At 44.2% G+C, this 20,121-nt stretch overlaps 1 protein-coding gene across 10 annotated transcripts in view; it reads right to left on the reverse strand.

Annotated features, from left to right (window-relative positions):
* Window positions 1-20,121, reverse strand: part of MYO9A (myosin IXA) — a 166,143-nt gene that overhangs the window by 64,049 nt on the left and 81,973 nt on the right. For all 10 annotated transcript variants that reach the window (XM_085234313.1, XM_085234312.1, XM_085234311.1 and 7 more), the window contains 2 exons: window positions 9,963-10,079; window positions 3,056-3,190 (listed from right to left, as the gene is read on the reverse strand). In XM_085234313.1, the coding sequence (XP_085090439.1) occupies window positions 3,056-3,190; window positions 9,963-10,079 (252 nt within the window). The remainder of the gene's footprint in view (window positions 1-3,055; window positions 3,191-9,962; window positions 10,080-20,121) is intronic.

The following is a 20,121-nucleotide window of genomic DNA, read 5'->3' on the forward strand; positions in this document are numbered from 1 at the left end:
GGGGAAGAAGAAAACCACCCTGGCTAAATGCTGCAATGATGATCTTTATGCCTGTGAATCATTATCCTTCTGAACACAAGCGTTTGCCTATACAAATATACCAGGATTTATGAGGCTGGGCTTCACCCAGTTAGTGTTGGTCTCTCCTGTACTCTTCCTTCATGTGCTCCCATGCTGCACAGATCATCACTGAGCCTTCCTCGGCTATCCAGAATGGTTGGTTTATAAAAAAAAAAAATGTAGGAAAGGAACATTAATAATTGTCTTCATTCAAGGTAGAACTCCAACATATACCTTTCTTTTTTTTTTTTTGCCTTCTCCTCCTGTTTTACTACAAACAGTGTGCAGAGACGTGTTCTCCTCACTCACAAGGTTGTCTTCAGAATAAGGAGCTGCGTGCTGCAGAGATCCTTGCATCTGCCTCAGCACACAGCACCAGAGCAGCTGTGTTTTTGGGAGGCACCAGGCTGCAGGCAGACAGGCCGTGGCTGTTTGCAAGCAGCTGGAAATAGCATTGTCTTTAGATAGAAAGGTTTTTTTCTGAAGTGCATTAGAAATCACTAGGAGTCATGGAAGAAAAAAAGAAAAAACGGTTAAAATAATCCCGTGCCTGTGCTAGACCACTTTGTGGTAGGGTCTCTGGTTTCCATAACATAAGCAGTATGTCATAGCAACAATTACATCAGTGCTAAATGCCATTCCTGCACACAAATTCTACTGCGACTCGTAGAAAATCCTTGGTGCCGACTTGAATTTGTCCTGCCTTCTAGCAGAAATTTCCAAATAGCTCAGCAATGCTGTCTGCTGCCCTCCTGAGAATCTGAGAAGTCCATCTCTGGAAGCAGAGAACACCAGCACATCACCAATAACCCCATTTGTTTCTCAGCACAGAAGACAGCAAACAAGCTCACGTAAGCACCAGATACCTCAGGTATTTGCCACTCAAAGTTATGCATCTATTTTGCTGCCCTGAAACACAACATGTACTACCCACTGTTCATCTGCAGACCAGCAACGATTATTAAAAAGCAGAAAGGGCCAACTAGGAATGAAGGACATTCTTACTTTCCAAAATCTGCATGTGCATCACCAGTTGTCTTCTCATCAAATGCATCCCCCTACTTGCAGCAGACAACTCCAAGGATAACAAGAGAAAATGATTAGACTGTGCAAGTCAATCAAGAGTTATCACTTGTAGGGTATTTACTTATACTTGCAGAAAACAAAATATGAAGAGATGAGTGTATTCCCACTGGCTGAGACTGCAAACAAATATTTTCTGCCTAGATGATGTGTTCAAGCATTAAGAATTGGAATGAGCACTTTGGAATCAGATGCCTCCAAAACTGCTCTTCTTCTCCATACAGAAAACATAGACTTGAATGACTTCATGCACTTGACAGGTTTATAGCAGCAACCTAATTAGGTCATTGGTTATAAGCTGGCCCATGGAGAATTACAGCACATTCCTTTCATCAAACTGCTTCCATCAGGAGCTCTGATGGAACATCTCAGACCCGAGGAGCACTGACCTGCCAAGAAGCCCCAGCCCAGCACAGAATTCCCTTTGGAATGATGACATCTCCCCGAGGTGCCATCTTCCCCACCCCCAAAAACCCTTTACAAAGTCCATCAGCTACCTTTCGAGAAAAAAAGAGCTATACTGGTTCAACAGTAATCTTCTAGTTTGTCCTTTTCTTGTGGATAACTGTAAAACTGCCCTATTTCCCAGAAATACAGGCTTGTTTTTCCCCACTAACTTCTTGCAGCATCTATTGAAGGGTGCATCAGAATACAAATAACCAGTTACAAAACAGAAATAAAGCATTCAGTAGCTAAGCACCATCTCCTTGATGTAGGCAGCAAAGTGCAGCAAACACCCTGCAAATGCTCCACTCAGGGCTACACTGCTTATTTTTGCCCGTCCTTTGTGCCCACCCCTTTTCAGATCTCTCTCACTACTTACTAACAGATAGTAAGTACTGATAGATAACAGAGAGGCCCAAACCAAAGCTATCAGAGTTTTTGGGCAGGGCCAGCTTAATGTTCTGATCTCAGCTGGACTCAGGCTGCAGAGTGCAGCTCATCAAATACCAGCCCTACGGAAACTAACGATAAGGAGGATTCCATTGACCTCACCCAAAGAAGGATTTCACAGAGGGAGGGCATGCAGACTGGCATTAAAAAAAAAAAAAAAGGCATTTTGAAGGTCCAGAGCATATTTAAATTTACCTTTAAAAATTCATATATAGATATTTTTAATTCTTTCATAGGCATCTACTGTCAGTCCCTGCCATAGACGGGGCACCATGGAAGACAGACAGCCTTTAATACAGCCCAATTACACGTTGTGCATTCACAATAAGGCATGTACTTCAGCAGCTGTTGTGCCCTGCTTGTTATTACATAATAAATGATGTTTGGCAAAGCCTCCTCCCACTCTGTGAAGAAACCATGCCATTCTGTAGCACGTTACCTGTTAAATTATAGCTCTGTACTTCTGCCATCTCTCTTATAGCACATTAATCGGAGGCTGGAAGGTAACACCCAATCTTAACAAACTTACAACAAAGCTTAAAGTTCAACCCTCCTAACATGCCTCTGCTATCACAAGACACAAGGATCAAGCTGAGCCTTCCAGAACATGTTCCACTTTCAAGAGAATCAGAAAATAACATACGTGGTATTAAACCACGTAGCAGCAAGTCCAGAGAAATGCAAGACAGAAATTGTATGCTGATGAATCCTCAGAGCATATATTAAGGGGACCAACAATTAATGTCTTGGTGATGTCCGAGGATATCTGTGTTTCGAATTCACAAGGGGCTTGGAAATGAAGAGTTATTTCAGAGCAGCAAGTCTCTGGATTTCATCTTATAGGCAGCAGTAGTACGATAAGTAAGTAGCAATGATAAATTGAAAGTAAATATGAATAATTCCAGGTACATTTTTTAGCACAAAGGAGTTAAGGGGACATCTGAAGAACTCTGGGTCCATCAGTCCCACAAATCCATGCGTACACACATTGTATGATAGCAAATATTTACAGGCTCACCTGTTCCAGCTTAAAGATGTGCTGGTTGAAGTAGTGCTGTAAGCGCTCGTTGGCAAAGTTAATGCAGAACTGTTCAAAACTGTTGTTTTCATAGTCCTCAAACCCAAAAATATCGAGTACTCCAATGGATAAAGTCTGCAAGAAAAGTGAGAATGCAGATTAGCAAAAAAATAAGAAGTCAGTGGATTATTTCTATGCTGCATACAATCAAAAGCAAACAAACAATTAAATATACTTAATATTAGGATTTAATTTTTACTGGGACTGTTAATATTATGCCATCTGGAAGACTTCACCTACATCAGAGGGATGAAATGTAACTTCAGATGTCTGGACAGATGGCCTTTTTCTAAATAAAAGTCCTCTCAGAGTATTTTGGCTATTTTTATTATTTATAGACAAATTGCCATCTTCGAAGAAATCTGAACCCAGCCCCAAGTTATTCTATTGGGCCTAATATAGCAGTCTAGGGGAAAAACAAGGGTAGGGCTGGAAAAGAAGCTAGCATCACAAAAACAAAACACTGAAACACTCTCAGAAAGCAAATACAAGCAAAGCAAACTCAGTCCAGCTGTAAGCCTCCCGATGCAACACCTGCACAGCAGGAGGTTGAACAGAAATAATGCATCACAGTGAAGGAAAATACAGCAGATCAGAAGTTGAAGAGCATCAATCCCTAAATATGGACAGAAAAAACATCCCATTGTGAGAAGTGCGACCCAGACCACGCTTGTGGTGGGATGGTGCCTCCCACCCTGCCTTCCACAGGTAAAAAAGACCTGACGTAGGTATAATTCCTGCTGCAACAACCAGGCCTGCTCTGTCAAACAAGTAATTAACCATCAGCTACAAATGAAACTCAGCCCGTGTCCATCTAGCACGTCTCTGGCCAGATGCATGCACAGGGCGCTCCACCAGCCCAGGCTTCCACATCTCACCAACATCCCTCTTAGGTAAAGGGCTCTGTTCACACATCCCAACTACACGAAACTGCACAAGAGGTAACTGCATCAGAATAGTCAAATGACCCAAAGCTCAGGCAAGGAGGAGAAATACCTCCCTGCTCCATCCATAGGAACCTCTGAGCTGCTTTAATTGCTGCTGGTCTTACAAGGGTTTTAACTGCACTGGTCTCACAAGGATTTTATCAAACCACCTTCCTAAGGCTCGCACAACTCTGCTGCCAGAAACACAAACCAGATTACCACAGTGTTCTCTGTGCTGCAGCTGGAACATTTTCATGTATCATGGCAGTAAAGCCTTCCTTCTGTGCCTGGCCCATAGGCAGAGGGCCACCCAAATCTGAAGGAGCTTATGAGCTGAACCTTTGTATGAGAGAGACTCTGGCTACACTGGCAGTCATACAAGCAGAAGTACAACCAAGAAAGCACAAAGAGAGGCACACCAAGTGCTGCTAGTCTGTTTTTCCAAAAGGTCCATTGGCCACTTTCTCCTCCTCTTGCCTGATGTTTGGGTTTTCCTCTCTATACCGGCACCAGATGGGCTGTACCTGCTATAAGGATGACAGCTGAGTGCCCTGGGGCAGCTTCCCAGCAGTATGCATCACCTGGCAAGCCCTGAAGAACAGCTGTTGGACGGGAGGTGGAACTCCAAGCCCCTGGAGCAAGGACAGAGCCTGGCAGAGAAATTTCCCTGGGCATCCCAATGATCTGTTCACAAACCCATTCATTAAATCCCAGACTGAGAAGTAAAAACCATTGGTTTAATGGTTTTATTTTTAATATCTTCATTAGCTATCAGCTCACTCACTTTATCTGTGGGACATATAAAGATGGTAACAGAAACACCAGAGAGTGACCATTCAGAAGCACCATGCTGGCACTGCAAAGCCCCTTGCAGAGTGAATGCTTCAAACTAAGCACACAGACTGCCACAACACAACGGACTGAGTACAACCAACTTCCCCATTCCCAGTGCTAGCAGTCACTGTGCCAAAACCACTACTGAAATACATTTTAATGGATCACAAAGAGCAGGCTCAGAGGCAAGAGGCACAGAACTCCAAAAACTCAGCACCTAACAACATCACTGCAGCTCTGTGAGATGAGCAGGGATAATTAATTTTTCAGCAGTTCCCCTTTCTCATCTCACTTCCATTGTGCCCAATTCCAGACCGCCTCCAGAAAGCAAAATTTTGCAATGTGCTTTTGGATGCCCTGAACGAGGGAAGCACCCCGTGATTAATGAGGTCGTTTGCCTTCTGCTGGGGGAGGCAGCACTGCGGAGATCCCGAAAGAAAGAGGTCAGCGTGTTGGAGTCGGTCAGACTTTTTTGACAAGAAACTCGGATTTTTATGGCTGTTTCTCTGCCTCCCGACCTGCTGGCCTTCAAAAAATCTCACTGTACCTCTCATGAAAGGGTCCTACTGGCTTTGCCATCATAAAGCAGCTCAAGCCTTCTACCAGGAAAAAAATTATGTCTGTTGGGTTATGCATAAATGAAATTATTCTGTTAAGCTGCATGCAATCCGGCTGGCTATAGGATGAAGTTTACAGCACAATATGTACTGAAAGTAATCAAATATCAACACTTAGAAATCTTCAACACTTTGATTTTTAATTCAGGCTTTGAATGAATGCCACTTGGAAACAACAACAAGATGTAGGATGAATTACATTTAATGAACCTATGTCTAGCTTATGTCTTAATGTTGTTCCTATAACCAAACCAATATTTAAAGACAAGTGTGCATAAGCGACAAGCCAGCAAGTGTGCCAGCCTGCTGCAGGACCAAACAAGTTATTAGTGCAGCATTTTCAGAATCACGGAATGGTTGAAAAGGACCACAACGATCATCTGGTTCCAACCCCCTGCTGTGTGCAGGTCCCCAACCAGCAGCCCAGGCTGCCCTGAGCCACATCCAGCCTGGCCTTGATTGCCTGCAGGGATGGGGCATCCACAGCCTCCTTGGGAACTGGCTGTTCCACTGCCTCACCACCCTCTGGCTGAGAAACTTCCTCCTAATATCCAACCTAAACCTCCCCTGGCTCAGTTTAGAACCATCCCCCCTTGTCCTATCGCTATTCACCCTCATAAACAGCCGTTCCCCCTCCTGTTTATCCGCTCCCTTCAAATATCAGAAGGCCACACTGAGGTCTCCCCTCAGCCTTCTCTTTTGCAAGCTAAACAAGCCCAATTCCTCAACCTTTCTTCATAGGAGAGGTGCTCCAGCCCTTTAGCAATCCATTCTTTGTATTTAAAAACATGCATCTACAAAGATGTTGGAGTTTGTTGAGCCTCAGGTTAGAAATCACAGAGTATTTGAGGGAAAAAGCAGCCTCACACTTTCCTAAAATGCCACAGACGTGAATCAGGGAGTTAAATGTCATGCAGGGGTCTTCAGGGCACTCAGCAAATGACAGTCTCAAAGCTTGCCTGCTCTGCAACTCCTGCGTCACCCACAAACCTTGGCTGTCAGAGCTGACTTACAACACCCCAATGCATGCTGGTGACGTCATCCCACCACTGAGGCACACTTTGGCAATTGCAAATGGGTTTGTTTCAGATTCTGGGGGGAAAAAAAAATGAAATGATATTCCAAACCAACCCGATGCTGTAAATACAAAGAACACCATCACCAATAAATGTTAAAGGGTTATTCCAATCTATATCACCACGATGTCCATAGTGACTTCTGACACAAAGTGGGAGGTGGGAATTTGCTACAAATTCTGAAGCTGGGACATGAAAATGACAAACAGATGTGCATGAAGCCTAATAAAGTGTTCAGCAGCTCTTCCTCTCTTCAGGTCAGATAGCCAAGAATAATCTTAGTTGACAAATTAAATTATTTAGAGGCTGTAAATTCACACTGATCACAGCAAACACAGAACACCTCCGTTACAATAACAGGGTTATTCAGCAGAAAAGGAAGATGCTTCACAAAAACCACGTGGGAAAAGCTTAAAAACACCCTTGAAAGAAATTTCTTTCCTTCAAACATCATCTGCACTGCATCATCATTTTAAGCAGCAAGACGGACTTCTAACAATCCCTAACCTAATTTAAGGAGGGGAAATTAAATAAAGGATTCTCTGAGGTTTAGTAATTGAGTTCTCACGAGGAGGAAACATCTCCGACCTCATTAATAAAGGTCAAATTTCAGACAGTTGTAGGGTATCACAAGACGACCCATTATCAGAACAGAAACTAAAAGCTCAAGAGAGATGACCAGCAGAAATGGAGAACACGCCAGCAGCAACTCACAGCAAAACCCACACACAGCAGCACTGCTGGAAGCATAAAACTCCTATCAAATAACTACCCCAAACTCAGCTCAGAAACAACGTGCTATGAATCCTGTCAGTGAGCGAGATAAGCCAAATCCCACTGTGCTTTCCCAAAATAATTCACTGTACATTAACTATGTATGGATATCAAAGGTCTGATTTACATCTTCCAAATACCAGCTTGAAAAACAGCGGAAGAATGGCAACCCGGGAATTGTTTGTTTTACCTAGCTTCGTCTTTTGATCTTCTCCTCACGGCTGTTATCAAATAAACACACATATTTAGATATGAAAAATCTCTCCCTTCCCATTGCCCCAAGTTCTCCTGAGGCCACAGACAGTGTTAGGACCTGAGTCTTCTTCCAGCCTATCAACAAAGCAGTCCATCAGAATTCAGATCGGCTTACTTAGCCAATCAAACCCTGCAGCAAAGGCAGTATGCCCCGAGGAAGGCCACATCTAGCAGGCTTTGGCCAAGTCCTGCCCAAGTAGCTCTGCAATGCCATTTGCACAGCAAGAAGGCTTTGCTGGATGCAGAGATGGTTTTTACAGCACACAGAGCAGAGTAAAGCAGGATCTCATGTGCATACCCAATTTACAGATGTGCATTTGTAATATTTGCCTCCTCCAACCTCCGTCCTTCATTGTCAAAGCCCTGAGCTACAGAACCAGGCAGAATGTTAAGCAAGCCCCTGCAAAGCAAGCTCAAATCTGGTGTTTTTATAGGACTGAAATCAGAATTTATGCTGACAGTCACATGTGCATCTTCACTTGTGATACCAACTTCAGGCACAGGTCTCCTCTCAACTGCACTCTCAGTTATTTTACCTCTGCACAAGACCAACTGCCACAAAAGACAGATCTCTGCCAAAAACCCATCACCTGACAACCTTCCAAACCTTCAAAAGCTGCAGGACTGTTTGACAGTTTATCTTAAAAGTCAAATTAACACTGGTGACAAGCATGGGCTGGGATAAAGCCGGTGCACTCGCTGCAGCATGAGGGGTACATCACTCACTGCCAACTCAGGAGGCAGCAGCCTTTCAGGGAAAGGTGCAAGACTATATTTTTCTTCCCAAAATCAGAGATTAAATGTGTATTTTTGGGATACAGGTACATACCAGCATCCAAAGCAATGCTGCCATGTGAGCACTGACATCTTGCCTGCACTGAGAGCTCTTTCCATGGGCTGGAGATCTCATTTATTGCAGCCAAACCCCAGGAACACATATGGGAGCAAGAAGTGCTACATCCTAATCCAGTGTTTTTCAGCCTGAGTCCTACGTGAGGTTGAGATCCAAGGTCTAACAGCTCACAGGTATCTACAGTTGTGCCCTGCTGCCACACAGAGCTCAAGCAAGTGGCAGTGTCCTAGACTGATTTAGTCTGTATATATTATGGAGCACACACTATTTAAAAATCAATCAATAAATCATCCATAGTGGGTTATTAAAAAAATAAGCAGTGTTTGAGATGCATCTCCTTGTGAAAAGGAGTCCATTGTTTGTGTCTCACCAAGAACACAACTGGCTTTTTTCCTGACAGCTCAAACAAAACTTTGATGACATACCAAAAATCAGGTAACGTGTTCCATAAAATATTACACCAAGTGTGTGCAGGCAGGAGGCACACTGGATGTCACCTACTTGAACAAACTCATCTTGTCAGTAGTGTCACCACCACCTATTTAGAACAAGCATTACACAAATGCCTTTATTTATAGCCTATAATCACGCTCCTCTAATCACCACAAGCATTTCTGTGCAGTTAACTATAGGAGCAGCTATGCTACAAACCACTGCAACTTCCCTCAGCCCCCCAGTGTAATTCAAACGCAATGCTTAGCAATGCAATCAGCCTCTTGGCAGCTTCACTCTGGGTGTACGATCCAGAAAAGAAATGATAAAAAAAAATAAAATGCTGCTGGCCTGCACCCAATATTTCCAAGCCCGGCGTAGCTGGCGAGCTGCAGGCACGTGCATGCGCGGCCATGTACGTACACGTATGCATGGAGAGCAGCCAGGGGTCAGCCCTGCCCCGAGCACAGCACAGGTTCTAGGACACGGGCTCAAAAAGGATGTCCTGGATCACTGTGTGCAGCCCCTGCTATCACAGGAAACGTCCTGCAATCCCTGCCATCAGTTCTTTGGGAAGCCGGCGAGGCACCGCGCTGACTGCACTCTTTCCGTCGCAGTGCTTTTCCAACCTTGCTCTCTGCTCCTCAGAGCTCTGTTATCCCCATATCTCCTACCACAACACGTTTCTCACTTTTTCGGAGTAACTTTACTGAACGACCTCATCAAAACATTTCCATACAGTGGGATTTCCAGCTTTTCCCTCAAATACACACTGCCCCATGGTCTTATATGAGGAGGAAGAAGGATTTGGCACTGCTCCTGGAGGGGTGTGGGACCAGGATTTGTGACTGAAGCAAACCTTTTCCCCAGCCACTTGGAGGATACATTACTGGAGGTGCTTCGCTGTTCCTGGCTCAGCAAACACCACTTAAAATAACAAAGTACTTGGTCTGAAATATTAACAGCAATGTTCCACGAGGAGACGTTAACTTTATGTCGAGCAATTTAGGTAATGTTTTATCCCATAGTTACCCATTTGAAATCAGAAGTGCACAGCCAAAATAGCTGGCAAGGCATTACCTTGGTGCTTTCCTCCATATCCTTTGAGTTCAGGAGCGCGTGGTTAATTCTGAAAACTATCCAGTCAAAGAGGGCACTGTACAATGATTTAGCCATGGAGTTTCGCACGGTCACAGCCTGAAAGGAAAAAAGAAAAAGGAATTGGAAATGATTCATGCTCTGCACTGAAACGTGCTTCACCTCTTAAACAGCCACGTCCAATGGTCATATTTTGCCCTTGCTAAAGCTTCTGTCTGCTGTTCTAGTTGATATTCCCCAGCCACCAGGGGCTCCCAGCAGTCCCCATGCTGCTCTGCTCAGCCAGGCCATTAGCTGTGCCCATGGACTTTGGCTTGACTTACTGTGTTGCACTCAAGTGGATGACGCATGAGATCAAGCAATAAATCCCATGACCAAAAGCAGAAGGAAAAAATTTACATGGATTTCACCGAGATCGCTGTGGAGTTTATTCAGGGGGAAGGCAAGAGGAGGGTGGATAATGCGTGGCAACCAGCAAGTGATGGGGAAGCATGTGTTGAGGCAAGCAGTAAATCTGAGATTTTTTGTGCCGTGTATCCACAACGCATCAACTTTGTGCAGGGAGTTACACACCGAACCAGAAAGGAATGATCTGTACTTCAGGGCTACCTTTGCACATGATTCTCTAGTTTCTTGCCTTGAGTTGTATTACACTGCTTCTGCACACACTGATTACACAAAAAGCTTACAGTATCAGCAGCGACCATCAAGTTACACTTGGGTTGGTTTTATAAGAAAAAACAAGGCAGCAGACTGTGTGTTCATACAGAACTATTTCAACAAAGTCTTGAACACACACCAGTGACTTTGTATACACCACGTTCAGAACCTCCTCACCAACATTCCCACCAACCCACATGAGCTGCACCAACCTGCAGCAAGAGTGAAGTCCAGAGCATCATTTATCTCTCACCAAAAGCTCCCTCCTTCCCCCTGAATATTTGGGGATGACATCTCTGAATGCGACTGCATGTATGCACTTAAAACCAAGAACCATTCCTATATGAAGCCAATGAAGAACAGTACTGTTTCCTCCATATGCTTACAAATCTTACAATACTTTGAGGCTTTTGCCCCCTTCTACGACAGTGAGCCCTAGGAGAGCTGCTCTCCTTGTTCTGCTCCAGACCCAGGAAACCCTGCTTAACAAATAGCCCTGATCTCCCATTTCCAATAGTTATTTTAAGACACTGTGGCTGTAGCTAAAGAGCTGGCAAAAGCAATTTCATAAAGCACGAAAGGCAAAGGATGTGCATGTACACACGGATCTCATTTGCAAATGTGCTGACTCCTTATAAGTCCATTTCTTCTCTTGCAGCTGTGCAAAGAGCTCACTGCAAAGTAAAGATCAGACCTTCACACCCTGCATGAGAATCATTACAAGACACCTACATTATCTGCTGTATAGAACTCCAGTTTCTACTTTTTTCTCCCGCTTCAATAGAGTATTCATGCTTCCTTCATTCATTCTTCAGATCCTGCATGATGATACCTTACAGATAAAGTCTCCTGCACCGTAAGTATACACCAAACTTCATAGCGAGGGGATATTGTTTCTCCTCAAATTTAAGAAGCTACTGCAACTTCAAGGGCATGCCATCCACCCTTCCCTGGAACGGCAGGGTGAGCACGCTTGGGAAACAACTCTTCTAGCTTTTGTCTCCTTCATTTGAGGCCCTCATCTTGCACAGCCACCACGCAGATTTAACATTTTCCTGATAGACTTAGCAGTGGAATTTGCTTCCCTCCCAAGCACAGGTGCTCAGATGTAAGTGGTGGCAGCACGCTCATGATGCGGAAGCATCGCAGCTGCAGCATTCTGTACTTTATTAGAAGAGGAGACGAACACACATGACCTGCTGAAGGCAAAACACAGCTCTTAGCTCACGCCTATGCTAACTGGAGATGCCCTTTGAAATACATGGCACGTTTGACGTACACTCTGTGTCCAGTCAGCCTTTTTTTCCTTCTCACTTATAATCTAATTCCCCTAGAATCACTACCTTGTGATTTTACTTAGATTTTTAAACTCCCTAAAAAGCAAAGGCAGCAAACTCTCAGCTATGCAGTGACACACGGAAGCTCTGCAGGCCATTCCACCGCTTTCTTTGGTCTTTGCATTCAGCAAGGTAATGATCTCACAAGGTTTTTCCAGGGAGTGGTCCATCTCAAAACCCCAGCTCAGTATTTTCAAGCAGCTGTTGGCGTCTCCAGCTTCTAGTCTCCTGCATGTCTCCTTACGAGACCGTTCTGGCAGATCCCTGACACTGTGGCACTCATAAAATTCTCTCACAAAGCAAAACAAAAATAGCTCATGCGATGCCAAAAAAAATCTCTGTGGGATCAAAGCAAGCACAACATCTTGTGCACACACGGAAATATCGCGTACTGATTCAAAACCAAAACAGATCAAACGCATTTGAACACAGTGATGCAGGAAATAAACTCAAGGCAAGGTTTTAATCAATAGGTTTCCTGCATTTAGGACTAACAAGAAGAATATCTGATTAGAAGCACCGATGCTTAGATGTTAGAGATGACACTTGCTAGGGCTGGCCAACATGTGCTACAATATTTGGGTTTGCTCCTAAGATTGCATTGCCAAAGCAACTGGCCCATGACTTTTCATGATGGCCATTAGATTCAGGCTGACTTAAAAACAGATGCACTTTTGGAAGCATCTTCTGCCAAAATGAACAAGGGGCAACGGGCTGAAGAACTGCAATCACTCTTTGAAGTGTGTTGGAGCAGACTTCAAGTCTCGGGAGCGCCAGCCTATGTTTGGAGATGGAGAAAGATATAATCTCAGAAAACCAGATTTGCTCAAATTAAAAGCCTCTGCAAAACACACTGGGAGACATTCAGGTTAATTCTTAAGATGACAGAGCCTCCTGACGTGTACAAGATGCCATATCTGCCACCTCCAGCACCACTGCTCTGGTGCCGGGCACTCGCATTCCTACCGCCCTGCTCAGATGCAATGACTCAGAGCAAAAACCAGAACAAGGCTGTGTGTGATGATGGACATACGAGGTGGTATTTCAGCATACCCTCTTCTTCTAGGAGCTGCCAAACCCCGCACAGTGGGCGGGACGGGCAGAGCTGTACAAGAATTCAGGCTGTTAATAAATGCCAGAATGGGTTCTTTCACCTTGCTGCATGGTCAGACACTGCAGCAGTTCACAGGCAGTTTAAACCTTGTGTAAAGCATCCTCTTTGCCTCCTAAAGCCTTGGTTAAAACAGCAGCGCTTTGCTCACTCCACACAACTTTTGTTTAAAAAAAACTTACCAGCTGGACTTGGTCCTGGAGCTCAATTCTGCAGCTCATCTCTTTGAGCCCAGTGCAGTATTTAAGGAAGGCACAGGCTGTGGGGGCAGCACCAGCACTTCGGATACATCTATCTACGTGCAATCTGAAGGGAAATCTAATACTCCAAAGTACACCTGGAACCCAGCACAGACTGCCAGCAAAGTGGCCCATCACGCTGGAGCTGAGCTCACTCCGCTCGTTATTTATTTATAGGGCTGGGCGTGTTTGTGCCCAGTGAACCCAAGGCAACTTTACCAACCATCTCTCAATTTCATGCTGTTGACAGAGCCCAGTGAGAAGAGGAAAAATTCCCAGATCTCTAAGCCATGCCCTGCTTTGGGGTCTTCGGCTGCCCTGCAGGCACAGATGGCTTTGGGACACACGGCAGAGACACCCTCACGCTGACAGAGCCCTTGGTCACGGCACACCAAGGTTTGCTAATGTGTGAGCAAGCATGATTGCAATTCTAGCAATATGTTTTTCATCAGATGCTCCCCGTGCCAAACTGAGCGTTTTCTGGAGTGCAGACCCCACCAACTCCACTGAGATCCAGGGTGAGACAAACTCAAAATCCTCTCCTCACCGACCTGTCCAAACCAAACAAACCACAGCCCGTATCCCTAACAGCAACTGGCCTTCAATGTCCAACTTGAAACACTTTGACCCAAACAAAAACACAGCATAAAGGCCTCTTGTAATCAGTATAAACACTTCCACCAACATTTTTGCCTAAAAAAGCCTCCACAAAATAAATAACCACTTCTGGGCGGTGCATCACTCAACATGGAGACTCCAAAAATTAGGAGATGGCGACAGAAACAAAGCAAAGCTCATCGCTTCTGCTGTTGCTTAAGATCACTGGGTGATGGAAACTTGGGTACAGACAGATCTTAAGGCCAGATTATATGAAATTATCTATATATTAGATTTCAATACTTCTGAGTTTGCTTTAGAGAGATGTAGTCTTTGACTTACTCCATCACTGCTACCTAGCAAGCACAGGAAGCATTGCATGCTCCTGCAGAGAAACCCAGAGAGCATTTTGCACAGAAATAAATCACAGTCAGCAGCAAACTATCAGTGCAGCTTTTGGGTCACTGATGTAAAAATGCTGTGTTTTTTGACCCCAGTTACTAAGTCAGGCTCAGATTCTCAGAAGTGAAATCAAAAAGCAGAACTGGAAAGCAAGTGTAAGCACCAAACTCAATGAAAGATCTGGTGAGGAATAAAACCCCGTAGAGTTTAACAGTGGGCAACCCTTGTCCCACTTCTCCAGCATTAAGCAAACCTATGTAACATCCACAAACATGTTGCTGGTCAACACAACGTTCATAAATCAGCAATTCTGGGTCAACTTCATGTTATTACATCCTCTCCCAATTTTTCATCGGGGACAACGCAGACGGGTGCAGGGTCAATGCGCCCACTGCAGAATTGCTAAAAGCCACCAGTACTTGAAAACAGGATGTTTAAAAGCCATTTCTCAGCAAAAATCTGGAAAATTTGTTGGGTCTGTAAGAGGAGATGTTTTAGAATTGAGCATGGTATGTCAAGGTTCCTCCTGGCTTTTTGCATTTCCTTGTGTGTGTCACTTACTCACGCTGACCACAATCAGCCCACAGGTTCTACAAATGCAAAATTACCACCTATCCCAAGAAGTCTGTACCAGTAAATCTTGCTGTGATCTTCCCAGTAAGAATCTCCAAAATCCAGCTGGTTGGAATATGGACGCTCTCAACACTACTGATGAACTCTGCCCTCCCAGGAAAGCGATAAATCTTCCGGGACTCATGGAGTTACAAGCACACGTGTGTGTGTGTTTCCTGCCCTCTAGGAAGAAAACAAGCAGTGCTCCCCTTTCAGACCAACGTTATCAAATACAAAACCAATCAGAACAGTTCCAAGACGACAAGAAGCATCTCTTTGCAACGGACGTGACATTTGGAGGAGTTTATGCAAAAGATGATCAAGACATGAGATAATGCGTTCAGTAAATCCACTCCCCATAAAACACTTGATGTTTTCTGCTTGTGTACAACAGAAATGGAGATTACTATTCTCTTCAGGAAATAAGATATGAATGCAGGAAGAGAGGAAATATCCCGTTCTTCCTCAGGGCCTTTGATAGACTTCCTATAATTTCTATACAAGGATGAAAGGTGCTTCCAATGAAATATTCAGGAAAAAAAAAAAGAAAAAAAAAAAGGCAACACCAGGATTCTTCCCCCTCAGGAAATCCCTCAAAAATCCAATCTGCATACATATTTATAGTGGTTCTATGGGGCTTTGTTTGTTTTTCCTTTAATACATAGAATACATTTGCTGTGCATTACCCAAAGAATCAATCCTAGTTCTGCTCATAGGAAGCTAGCAGTAAGCCCCAGGAACCTGGGATAGCATACAAAAAATCCCTGTGATCTGCTGATCACACACACGATTTGATTTTAAGTTATAATCCAGCATCTGATTCAAAATCCTTATCAGCCATTCCCATTTTCCCCCATTTAATCTCCAAGGTGAAATTCAGCTTCATAATTACACTCATACTTATTCTCACGTCAATGCTTTATTCCAAAACGCGTAAGAGGAAAATAAAACACATTTTAATACCTACTGAATTTCACTCTTGGTCTTTAACTAATGCTTCCTGCTGATACTTCCTTCAACAGCTGCTGTGGGTTTTAACTGTGTCTGATCACAGAATCATAGAATGGTTTGGGTTAGAAAGGACCTTAAGGATCACAAGCTCCAACCCCCCTTGCTGCATGCAGGACTGCCAATCTCCATATCTAATACCAGACCAGGCTGCCCAGGGCCCCATCCAACCTGGCCTTGAACATCTCAAGGGATGGGGCATCTATAAGGCCAGGCTGTGAAGGTGTGAGATCTTTCCATTATCTCATAGATAGCAGAAGTCAATCACTTTCAAGAAGTAGGAAAGGAACAGGACAAAAGTATATTTATCCATCTTTGAGTGAAAGTACCTACTCAGAGTTATGCTGCACGTTTGGAATGCATGATGGAATAGATCTATTTCTGCTCTTAAAGAACTTACATATGTATTTTAATATTAGCAATGTTTAACCAATGGATATGACTGAGATTAGAAGCAACAGAAATGAGAGAGATTCAAGTACACCTACTTTACATCTCCTAAAGGAGCCCAACGAACAGAAGCAGAAGCCATGCACTCCTTCCCTATAGCTCTGACCATCCAGCCCACGCAGGCACCATAGCGATGACAGTATCTGCAGCTATTGTGAATTAAAGAGCACATAAGGAGACCCTAAGCTTAGTTTCACTTAAACGAGGCTCAGAGGCGCCAGCTCTAACTAACAAGACCACCAGTGTGTACGTATGCACAAAGTGTGTCACTGCTGCAGGAGTACAGTAACACCAGAATTACCTTTCCATCTCAGATGCTGCTACTACTCTGCCAGTGCTGGAAATTAAACACTTGTAGGATGGATTGGGCTTATGTTGGTACTCACACAGGCAGAGAGCTGCTGAGGCACTGCTTACTAGGTCTGCTGCTCCCATTCTGATCTGCAGCAGACCAGGCAGGGTGGGCAGTGCAGCTGTAAGGCTGGTGGTGGAGGGCAGCAGCACTGCACACAAACCTGGCTGCACATCAGATGCCCTCTACAGTTCAGTGAAACATGGACAGCACGTCATCGCTCTTCTGGATTTGTACAGCAGATGCAAAAGCATTGAGCTGTTGGAATTAGACAAGGTCTGAGTTTCTCTTTTTGTCTGAATGCAGGTTTTGGTGACTAACTCTTCTCCGACATGGGGCTGAGCCTACTGAGCAGGTCCTGGGCCATACACGTGTGCACAGAGAGTCATGGATCCCTGCTGCTTCGCTCACTTACTATGTATTACCTAAAGCATTTCATGCCTGGTTTACATTCACTGCTGCATCCCACAGTGAGAGATAGATTAAGCAGCTTTTGTGCTCCCCCTGGGCCACAGGACATAGGCTGAGACAGGCAGGCTTAGCTTTTATTTTTATTTTTTTTATAAACAGAGGCTTAGCACCCAGAGGAAAGTACTCTTGCAGGATATCAGACTCTAGCTTAATCCCTATCTTGGCATCAAGGAGTATTATATCACACAGGGGCTGAGCAACTATGATGTAATTTTCCATACCCATATTTTATCTTCGCATCATATTAAAATCCTGTCATCCTCCGGCTTGCTTCTCCTAAGAGACCTCAAATCGTTAGTGCATCATGCTGGCTCAACTTTGGAAGAGATTTTTTATGATTTTTGTTTGCATTGATCAAGCATGAGAAAGGTCTTTAGACAGACGAGAGGAAGAAGGAGGGAGTACGAAGTACAAAAAAGGAAAAGCTTGCTCAGAAGTGCTTCAAACTTTCCTATAAGGGTTCATCTTTGTGTTTCATTTCTATGAATATGCCTGTAAATAACACAGCCCCAAAAGCCTCCTAAGCCCTGCACTACCACAAGGTCACTGCACTCATCTGTTAATCTGTCCAGCCCTGCACCACCCCCTCTTCTCAGGTATGTTCCCACTGAAACTGCCATTCCTGTGCTAACACGACTCCCAGGAACACGGCAGGCGTCAGAACTGCTCTCCAGCCCTCCCCTCCTCACTCATCCCCATCACTGCACGCACATAAACAGGGAAAACAAAGTGGAAAATCTGAAACAAGAACAACAGCTCCTGTGGGTGTGAAGTGAATCCCAGCAGGTGGTAGGCAGGGCTTGGATGAGGACAGATGGGAGACCCATCATTCCCATCACCAACTGCTGCTCTTTATTTTTAGAGCTGTTTTGTAAGCCCCCATCTTTAATGCTGTCGCACTGGACTGAATATCTGTCATGTGCTGTGACCACGCTTTTCAGAAAAAGCACCCAGGATACACCTAGAACCAAACTAAATCAGCAATGATGCTTTAGTGTTTTTCTCAATTTCTGCGCTCTGGAGCCGTGGGGTTGTACAGACATCTTCCCAAAAAGATTTTAGCCAAAGTCTTCAGCCTTCGGATTTGTATGGTACAGTTAGAAAACTGTAACTTATTAAAAAAGTACAAGAAGATCCCTCTTTCTGAAATAAAACTTCCAGAAAACAAGTGCGTTCTTCTCACTTCTTCCCATGGAGGGAAGGATGCAAGAAGAGATGTCCTACTGAAGGGGCTCTCATCGTGGAAAGCTGCAGGCAGCCAAATTTGAAGGGAAAAGAAAACAAGAAGAGTTTCCCTCCACCTGTGTTCTCCCTAAGCCTATTGAAACAAACAGCTGAGATCCCATTCAGACTACCAGGCTCTTTGTCCATGTTTTCACAATGGAACCTGTACATAAATAAATCAGAGGTTGCTCAGTGACACAAGAGTGGGGTGTGTGACCTGACCCCAGCAGGAATCCGCAGGCTACATTTAGGGAAATTTGCTCCCATGTTCATGGGCACAACCTACCTGCATTCCTACTGCAAAGCACAGCACCTTGCCAAAAATAGCATTTGAGCTGTTAACAGCCAAATCCTGCCCTTCCCAAGCAAAAACACTCGTAGAAAAACTTGTTTTGCCAGTCTATGTTGTCTCACTGCAAGCTTTTTTTTGGCAAGCCTCCTCAATGGGAAAGGATTCCTTGTCACTCCTCAAACTGCTCCACCACGGAGCCAAGGATCGTGCAGCAAGTCTCACCTCACAGAGCTTCTGCACCTCCCATCAAGTGTTGATGGACAATCATTAGCTGTCAAAAGTCAATTTAGATTTACTCAGTTTGAGATTATATGGAAAATCCCATACTCCAACCAACAGTAACAAATTGCATACTGTACGAGAAAAGCTGACTTGCAAATGGGTTGTTCCAATTCTTACAAAGCTCTTCACATGACTTTAGACTGAATTTACTAAGGATTCTGAAATCGAAGTGTCTTTTCAATAATCAGATGTAATTAAAACAACCTTTCAACGAGCCTGGAATGGATTTGATGACACAAAGTGAACCTGGAGTGAAGAGGTTGATGGCAGGCACAGAAAGTCGCCATTTCCCTTCCTAAAAATCCTTTTTTTGATGACTGCTCAGAATTCTTGAAAGCTGAGATTCTTCTTTTTCCCCAAACACTGCCTACACAAGATGCAAGGGCAGCAAAGAGTGAAGGTAACAGCTTTTGTGCATGACCTCTAGGTTCCCCTGATGATCAAATGTGCATCGTTGCCATGAAGTTGCACAGCTTTGGGTAATTCCTGCAGACACCAGCTCCACTGCTGCAACCTCTGCCACACACACCTTCAGGGCACACAGTCCTATTGTAAAAGAACCCAGGCAGATTAAAACAAAGATCCAACGTTGATGGGCTCAGTCTTCCTAGCAAAGGATGCTGCAACTTAGGATGAAATATGTTCAGCCCAGCAAGCCCAGAAAATCCAAGTGCACATCCTGCCACCAAGCACTGCTGCTCCTGGTATTCTGAAGGAAAAGAAGAAATCTGGTCCCATGAAAAGATTTCTTTTGAAGCTCTGCATCGACAGGTCACCTTCGTATCCTGAACCAGAGATGCTTGCAGGTCCCTTAGAAGCTTTGTGGGATTTCTGGCTTATTCAAGTAATACTTTTCTGCAATTCTGAATACACTCATCAGTGTAGGAAGTCTTCAAAGGAATCCTGCTAAGCTCCTAACATTAATGACCTGTGGTGACAATGAGTCTCATAAGCTAATGGAGTCTGGTATAAGTAGTTGCTTCCAGCAGTTTTGCATCTTTCTCCTCTATTGAGTGTCCTAATATTTCAAGACTGAGAGCGTACATCCCATTTTCTGCACACTATTACTCTGTCTCCTACCCACTTCTCCCCTATTATTTTCAG

The sequence above is a fragment of the Meleagris gallopavo genome, chromosome 12 (genome assembly GCF_905368555.1).
Source record: "Meleagris gallopavo chromosome 12, MGAL_WU_HG_1.1, whole genome shotgun sequence".
In the NCBI taxonomy this organism is placed as follows: Eukaryota; Metazoa; Chordata; class Aves; order Galliformes; family Phasianidae; genus Meleagris; species Meleagris gallopavo.